At 43.8% G+C, this 8,254-nt stretch overlaps 1 protein-coding gene across 1 annotated transcript; it reads right to left on the reverse strand.

Annotated features, from left to right (window-relative positions):
- Positions 1-1,454: 1,454 nt before the first annotated feature.
- Positions 1,455-4,657, reverse strand: LOC137972798 (uncharacterized). Its single transcript, XM_068819511.1, has 4 exons — positions 4,084-4,657; positions 3,241-3,923; positions 2,580-2,858; positions 1,455-2,180 (listed from the first exon to the last, which is right to left on the reverse strand). The coding sequence occupies exons 1-4, from the start codon at positions 4,655-4,657 to the stop codon at positions 1,455-1,457; spliced, it is 2,262 nt and encodes a 753-aa protein (XP_068675612.1).
- Positions 4,658-8,254: the final 3,597 nt, after the last annotated feature.

Here is an 8,254-nt window from a genome sequence, read left to right on the forward strand (position 1 = left end):
TAAAAAAAAAAAGGTCACCAAGCTCGTTTGCGAGATATAACTTGCTCAAGTTACTCATTTAAACAGTGCAACTTCATCTGTCAAGGACAAGTTTGTTCCATCGGTTCACGCTACGTTTTGCAGGAACAGTAAGCACAGCTTTGACGTAATTTTTGACATAACAAAACAGTTGAATTTTATTGTTCAAAAGGAATAATTTAATGTTTGTTTTATGGCACAGGCACACGTCATGAAAAGGCACTGACTACAAATATTCCTCGGGTGAGTGATCTCGAGGAGTCAATTTTGTGTCCAAGAGTGATGGCTACGAATACTTTTTTTCCTGTAACTTTTTCTTCTGATGTAATTTTTTTACATTTTTTTACAGCACAAAGAGGATGAGTAAGAGAATAAAATTATGCCAAAAAGAAGATAGGTCACTGTAACGATGTTGTCAAAACTCCAGCTTCGTGTTCTAACATCCGGGTCATTACCTTCGTACCGTGTATTGCCAAATTTGGTAACAACATTACATCTCTCCCCTCTTTGGAGCAAATCAGGGTAATGAAAACAAACAAAATACAATTTAAACAAACCAAAACAGTTCAGTCCTAAGAGCCTAACAAGGACTTAGCAAGTTCACACGCAATATGCTATCAGTCGCAAACAAGATCATCTAACTTGACTGGGCGTGTTCGCGTACGCTGCGGGTAGCGCTTTGATGGTGCAGGATCGGAATGCATCGGTGCTGCAACATCACCGAAACCTCCTTGCTTCTCGGTACTGGCATTCTCTTCATTCACAACGGGCACGCTTTTGAAGAACGAGGAGTTCCTCGTAACCTGGACTCCATCATCATTCTCTGCAGTGATCATAGATCCCTTTTTCTCTACAATAAAAGGCGGTCTTGGGTCATATGGTGTGTCCCTTTTCTTCTTTGAGTCATCTCTCTTAACTAGTACCGTGTCACCTTCTTTCGCGTTTGACGGCTTTACGTAACACTTGTTGTCTGCGTGCTCCTTCATCTTCGCTTTCGCTGTGTGATCACGCTCTCGGATCTTAGGGTCTGAGCAGGGTGTCGTTAACTCGGGTAGCTTCGTTTTCATTGGCCTGCCAAAGATCTAGAGTGCTCTTGCTGGAGCAAACCTTGTGGTGTTGTGAGGTGTTGCACGGTAGTTTCTCAGCAGCCTGTTCAGCTCCTGCCTGTAGTTCTTGTGCTACACTTTTGCTGTCTTAATAACTTTCTTCACGGTGCGTTCAAACCTTTTGACCTCCCCGTTCGCTCTTGCCCACTTTGGAGTTACCTTTCGATGTTTGAAACCGAGGACGTCTGCAAATGCCGCAAACTCCTTGCTGTTGAACGGAGGGCCGTTATCAGACCTTAAAACGTCTGGGACTCCAAATTCTCAGAACACTTTGTCAAGCTTTGGCATTGTTGTTGTCGCTGCGGTCGATTTAACTATCTCCACCACAGGTTACCTGGAGTAATCGTCAGTATTCAGAAGGAGGTACTCCTTGTTCGGGATCTCTGCAAAGTCCACACTTACTTCCTTCCACGGCGCTGCTGGGGGTGGCGACATTAGTAAAGGTTCTCTCTTGCACTCAGGAGTAGTAACCAAACATGCGTCACACGATTTGACCCTGACTTCTACCAGCCTGTCGATGTTTGGGAACCAAACTTTCTCGCGCAATAGTGACTTCGTTTTTACGAGTCCTTGGTGGCCTTCGTGCGCAAGGTTGACCACATGTTCGTGGAGACTTTTCGGGATAAGTAAACGAGTTGTGCGTAGAATTAGATTACCAGACGCACTCACGGTCAGTTCGTCCTTTACTCGTTCTAGGAGGCGAAACTCTTCGACATCGACACAGCGATGTTTGACTACGTGGTGCCAGTTGCCTTTCGCGATAGCCTCTGCTACAGCTTTCAGAGTTGCGTCGCTCTGAGTGGCTTCCTCAATGCTCTGTATCTTCAAGGCTTTGAGAGTTGAAGTGGTTGCAAGGTAGCTGACGTACTCCTCGGCCACTTTCTGCTGTCGACTTGTCTCGCCTGCATGCTTGGTTGGGTGCCGCAATAGGCACTTGACTGTGATCTGATGCGGCTGGAGTCTTAACGCCCATCTCTCGACTCTTGCGGGAGGCTTAGAGCTCGGATTGCTATAGATAGACACCAAGGGCTTATGGTCCGTGTAAATTGTGACAGGCTTTCCGTAAACGTACAAGTATAAGAGTTCACAAGCCCACACTATGGCAAGGGCTTCCCGCTCGGTCTGACTGTACCGTTGCTCGGTTGATGTAAGAGAGCGACTTGCGTAGGTGATAACGTGCCTTTCCTAGGTGTTCTGGTCGACTTGCGCGAGAATAGCTGCCAGGCCGACAGGACTTGTATTGACCGAGATCTCTGCAGCCTTCTCTGGATCAAAATAGGCGGTGACGGGTGCGCTCACCAGTGCCTCTTTCAGCTAGCTGGCTGCGCGGTCGTGCTCTGCTGGCCAACACCACGGTTGGTCCTTGTGAGTCAGCTTTCGCAAAGGCTCCGTCTTGGTGGCATAGTCCTGGATGAATCTTGAACAATAATTTGTCTTCCCTAGTAGGCTGCGCACCTCTGACGCTGTCGATGGTGTCTGAAGATTGACCACGTCCTCAACTTTCTTCGGGTCTGGCGATATCCCGTCTTTTGGGAAGACGTACCCATAGAATTCTAATTTGTCTTTGGTATATTCACGCTTGCTCTTTTTGAGGCTCAGGCCTTTCTCTCTTAACCGCTGAAACACTGCCTTCAGCCGCTGGTTGTGTTCACTGTGCGTCGTTCCAAATACTAGTATGTCGTCACTGATATTTATCCCGCCATCAATACCCTCTAATGCCTCACGAATCACGTTCTGGAAAATTTCAGCGGCACTTGATATGCCAAAATTTAGGCGCTTGTATTGCGCATGAGACCCATGTGAGTACTGAAGATAGTAATGTATCTGGATTCCAGCGCTAGCTCAAGCTGGTTATAGCCCTGATTGAGGTCTAGTTTGCTGAAGACTTTCGCTCCATTTAAGTCTCCGATCATCTCTTTCACAGTCGGGGTATCGTGACACTCGCGTTTGATCGCCTTGTTCGCCTGACGCATGTCACCGCATACGCGTATCTTGCCTGGAGACTTCGGTTTCGGTGCAACCACAATTGGGAACACCCAGGGTGTAGGGCCTGTAATTCGTTCTATCACACATAGCTCTTCGTCGTGCAGTAGCTGTTCCTCTAATTGCAACGAACATGGAAGGGGACTCTTCTGTGCGGTTGTGCAACGGGCGGTATGTCTTCATCGATGTGTAACTTTATCTGATAGTTCTTAAGCTTTCCTAGTCCATGAAACAAGTCGTCATACTCTTCCAACAGATCCGCTGGTGCTTTTGCTTCAGGGTGTGACGGTAGGTTTGTGACTTGCTGAACTGTTTGAAGAAGATTGAGCTCTTGCGATGTCTTCCAGCTTATCAAAGAGTCACCGGATCCCTCCACAACGTAGAGCCTGTCGTTAAATTTTCTTGTCTTTGACTCTAGCGTGGTACTGAATTTTCCGAGGACACGAAGGGGAACCTTTGATTGGTAACCATAAATCTTCACACTGCTTGGTTCAAGACTGGGACGGTTTGGTAGCTTGTGATATTCTTTCTCATCCAGAATGTTAATGCTTGCTCCAGAGTCAGCCATAATCGTAACTGGTGTGTCATGCACCTTAATCTTGAAGAGAGGCTGGTCCTTCAGGGTCTTTGTGCTGAGAGAGAAGGTGTATACTTCATCATCATCAGTTGATTCGTTCTCACTCACTTTGTTTACAGTGGACTGGTGTGCGTTTCTTCTTTCTCTCTTGCCTTTGGACTGGCAAACAGCTTCAAAATGGCTTAACTTGCCACAGGCTCGGCAGGTGGCTTGATAAGCGGGGCAAGCGGTATTTCCTCCTGGATGAGGGTAATTTTGCCCACAATTTCGGCACTTTACGCCTGATTTCCGGTTTTCATGACCGCTGCTGCGTGACTTCCGGATACGTGTCAACTGAACGTTTGCCATCTTGGTTTGAATTTATGTTATTATTCCGATTTCGTCGGCTTCGATTACTACCGAATGAGGACAATTTATGGACAGATTGCTTCTCCTCAATGTTAGCGGCCTGTGCTTTCGAGAGCTCCATGGCCTTACCAGCATCTAAAAGCTGTGTCAGAGTGTACGACGGATTTTCAAGGGCGTTCGTACGCAGCTTGTGAGAACTACAGCTTTGGACTATCTGGGTTTTGATCTCGCGATCCACGTCAGCAAACTCATTGGTAATTGCTAACTGTCTTAGCCTTGTATGAAACGCAGAAATACTCACATTGTTTTCCTTCTTGGCCTGACGGAACACATAAGTTTCGTACTCACGATTTTGTCTGGGAGTGAAATAATTTGTGAGCGCTTCTACTGCCTTGTCGAACGGATCTTGGCCTTCTCCTGCGGTAGTGTTTGACAACGTGTCGAAAATCTCATTTGTAGCTTCGCCGGCATAATGGAGTAACAGAGCTCGCTGTCTTTTCTTGTTTGTGACGTTCATAGCGACCAGTAGGGTTTCAAATCGGGAGAGCCATTTCTTCCATCTTGCAGCTTGTGTGCTTGTTTCAGATACATCGAACTCGGGGAATGTGGGTAGCGCGTTGGCCATCCTTCACGCGTTTGCGAGATAAATATCCTGTAGAAATATCCTCGTCGCCAATGTAACGATGTTGTCAAAACGTTGTTTATTTCGTGATTAACAAAACTAACTCTCCTACTCTCCGGCCTCGTGTTCTAACATCCGGGTCATTACATTCGTACCGTGTATTGCCAAATTTGGTAACAACATTACAGTCACCAACTTCGTTTAGGAGAAAACAGAAAGCAAACTAAGCTAGACCCCTCGACAACACGTCTCCCCGATAGCGCGGTTTCACTGTCGAGTTGAAATGACACTTTAGCATCATCAAGGCTGCTATCACTCAACTTTTGTTTTGCGAGAGTCTAAAAAGTTTCTTGTTTTGCTCTTTACTGCTGTGCTCTGAAAACGGCCATTCTTCTTTCTAGCGAGCTTTCCCGCGCGAAAGGTCGCCATTTTGAAATGTTTTTGGCCACGTTCGCTATATCAATATTCACACATGGCTACGAGTCTTTATGGTTATATGTAAACATTGTTTTGTTTAGAAATATCCGTTGAGACTTGTGAGACAAAGAAAATAGAACTGAGCCGTGAAATTTGACCATAAAGCCTCTTAGCCATTCCTGAATGCGAATGTCGCCTACGCTGTGTTATGCGCAGAACAAGATGCGCAGTGCAATACTAGGGAATCACCTTAATTCAGCTTTTAATAGGCCTTTTTCGATATATTATAATTCAGCTTGAAAGAGAGGTTTAGAGGACCAAGAGAAAGGAAAGTGGATGATATGCAAATATTTTTCACATTCATCCCAACATGTTTCTATTGTTTTTGTCCTCACTGCCTCACTATCAAGCTGAATATTTGATATTTCGAAAAATTAAAGAAACGAAGCATGATGGAATGACAATGTGCTCCTTTTTTTTTTTTAATGAGTTTCAAATAAGATGCAAGATGGTTTGGCTTGTTGGGCTCGTTAATTGCCTTTTTTTTATTTTCATTGATCGAACTATACTGACCTTTACTTTTTGTTTGTGCGTTTGAGACCTTGAGAATCCCAGAATCCCAGAATCCCCTGAATTGTAGGCGGAATTCGCGTCCATAGCATCTGCAAGTACCTTCCCTGCTAGCAAAGGTCTCTCACGAAGAGGCAAAATGAGAGGGTGGAGAGACCTCTGCCGGCTTCCGACGCGTTTGCTATCACGCATGCGCTGGCGTTTCCTTAACAACCAGTGACGTTTTTCTCCCTTCAGACACAACCCACAGCACCGGTTTGCGGGCGAAACTTAAGGAGGCTCGAAAGGGTTTTCAGCTGAGCGCACGCGCGTAAGCCACACTCGCAATTCGTAAGCTGCTCGCGTCAGCTCATGATTCAAACGGGTCACTAGAAGTCAACAAATATCGCTAATTTCGCTTATTTTTCTCCTAATTCCTATATATAAGGAATATAAATAGACATCTAGACACGAAAATTACGAAAATTCTTCACAAACGGTTTAATGGTCACTTAAATCCGTTTGTGTTGGCCTGTAGCGCCACTCGCGCTGACTCAAATGAGCCGGTAACGCATGCGTAAATGCTGATCTTGTAACCCCCTCATTTTTCCTGATTTTGCAACTTCACGCGTTTATATCTCTGCTTCCGAAATGTGGATTTTTTTCATTTTTTGCAAGTTAGCTTAGATTATTTTAAACCGTTTGCCTTTCAAATTTAAAAGAAATCCGTAGGTTAAAAAAAAATTAGAGACATTTCAAAAAAACTTATTTTTCTGAAAAACTGACCTACAGATTTTGTTCAATTTTAAATATTTTAGAGATTATTTCTAACATTATCTGGTAACGCTGAATGGGAAGATTTCACCGTCGCGTTTTTGCAAAAAAGACAATATATCTTGATTTTAAGGCTCAAAAAAAAATGCCTTATATCGTTGTCATGGTAACGTTATTTTGGAGGAAAATGTAATGTGAAAAATCTATGATGAGTACTTAATACCCTGGTCAAATTTTGTCTTGATATGTTACCCTAACCGTATCTAAGGACAGAATAAGTTTATTTGTTTGAAAAAAAGGAGAAACTATTTCGAGCCTCCTTAAGTTGAAACGCGGGTGTGTTGCAGACCATCAAAGTTCGCTCGTTTAACTAGAGTATAAATGTAGCCTTTCAGTTGCTTAATCTTTTTTTCTGTTAAAGGAGTGGGCGCTAGTCACGACCCAACACTTTCGTTTATACAGTAAATGTTTTTCATATTACACAGTAAGTGTTTTATCTTTGTTTGAGTGGGGTAGGGCGTTACCACATAGTGCAAACTACCCGCTGGCGAAGTTATCCGCAAGTAATCCGCGTTTTGGTTTCTTTTTATTTATTTATTTATTTATTTATTTATTTATTTTTTATGTGTTAAAGGAGTGAACGCTAGTCACGACCCAAACTTTCGTTTACCAGCATCGCTCGAGAATTCGCAAAAGGAGGGGCATTTTCCTGCAATATCCTGGAGGCGGCCATCCATGAAGTTTCCTTTTCCTGCACTCCTTTATGCTTTTGTTTGCATAGTGGTACTCTTGGTTTATATTCATTTTTCAATTTTACCTGGACGTTTTAATGGAAATGTGAAACGCAACGATGAAACAACGTCTAGCGACGCACAAAGTGATGGCAAAGAGACCCGCTCAGACGCATCTGTTCTAACGGACTATATGCATTACACGAAGCTGCTTCCAGTACTGGACTTCAGACATTTGGGAAACAAGCGAACGAAAGTACTGTTGTTGATCATTATTAGCACAGCTCCTGGACGATTTCAGAGAAGGCAGGCAGTAAGAGAAACATGGTGGAAAGACTGTCGGAAAAACAGGCAGGTACGGAAACAGAACTTTGATACGGTGGTAGTCAAGTCTATTGGTTCTATATTTTCCAAGTCACAGGTTGACACTCAGGGTCTCAATGTGCAATGTACTGTCTTTGAGGGACGAAGACTGTTGCGCTCCCCACCAAATATGACGATTCCGAGGTTCAAAATGCTGTATTTTCGAAATTAAAGACGTCACGGAACTGGAAACTAGGTCATCTTCAACTTCCTTTAGATAAAAATTCAGAAGGCCTTGCGACTTTGATTTAGGAATTTGATGACGTCACTGGGAAAACCATCTATTGTTTTCTTTCTTCTCTCGAGTGGGGTCCAGAAGGAAGGTCCATTTTCGGTCCAGTTAGGGGGTCCATGTTTTGTACCATCCCTCCTCAAGACTCACTAAAATCTCCCTTCTTTTCCACGCACGAACCGCAAACATAATCGACCACTGATCTCCCTTCCCCTCGGTAGCATTTCTACCATTTTGGTAAACTAGTTTAGGTTGTTTTGGGGTAAGGGCTGTCTCAACTTAAGAGGTAAACTCAAGGACTCGTTTTGGGACAGCTATCGCTAGCTTTTCTTGCATTTTTGTGGTATTGCATTAAGAAGGATAAGGTAACACTTCGTGGCATTTAATTTGTTATTCTAAGGTTTACGATTACACTTTAACCAATTTTGTTTTTTTTAATATCCTCATTACCATGTGGATGTGCAGCTACACCCCATTATTTTGAAATCGGGTATTTCGAATTCCCCGCAATTTCGAACAAATGTTCATTTACTT

This window comes from Montipora foliosa, chromosome 10 (genome assembly GCF_036669935.1).
Source record: "Montipora foliosa isolate CH-2021 chromosome 10, ASM3666993v2, whole genome shotgun sequence".
In the NCBI taxonomy this organism is placed as follows: Eukaryota; Metazoa; Cnidaria; class Anthozoa; order Scleractinia; family Acroporidae; genus Montipora; species Montipora foliosa.

Excerpts from the sequence above, each read along its gene's own strand:
- LOC137972798 (XM_068819511.1), bottom strand. The coding sequence starts at position 4,657 with ATGGCCAACGCGCTACCCACATTCCCCGAGTTCGATGTATCTGAAACA. Across the intron at positions 3,924-4,083 it reads CCATAAATTGTCCTCATTCG|GAGGAAATACCGCTTGCCCC; the intron begins GTAGTAATCGAA and ends ACCCTCATCCAG. Across the intron at positions 2,181-2,579 it reads CACCATCGACAGCGTCAGAG|CCTGTCACAATTTACACGGA; the intron begins GTGCGCAGCCTA and ends GTTTACGGAAAG.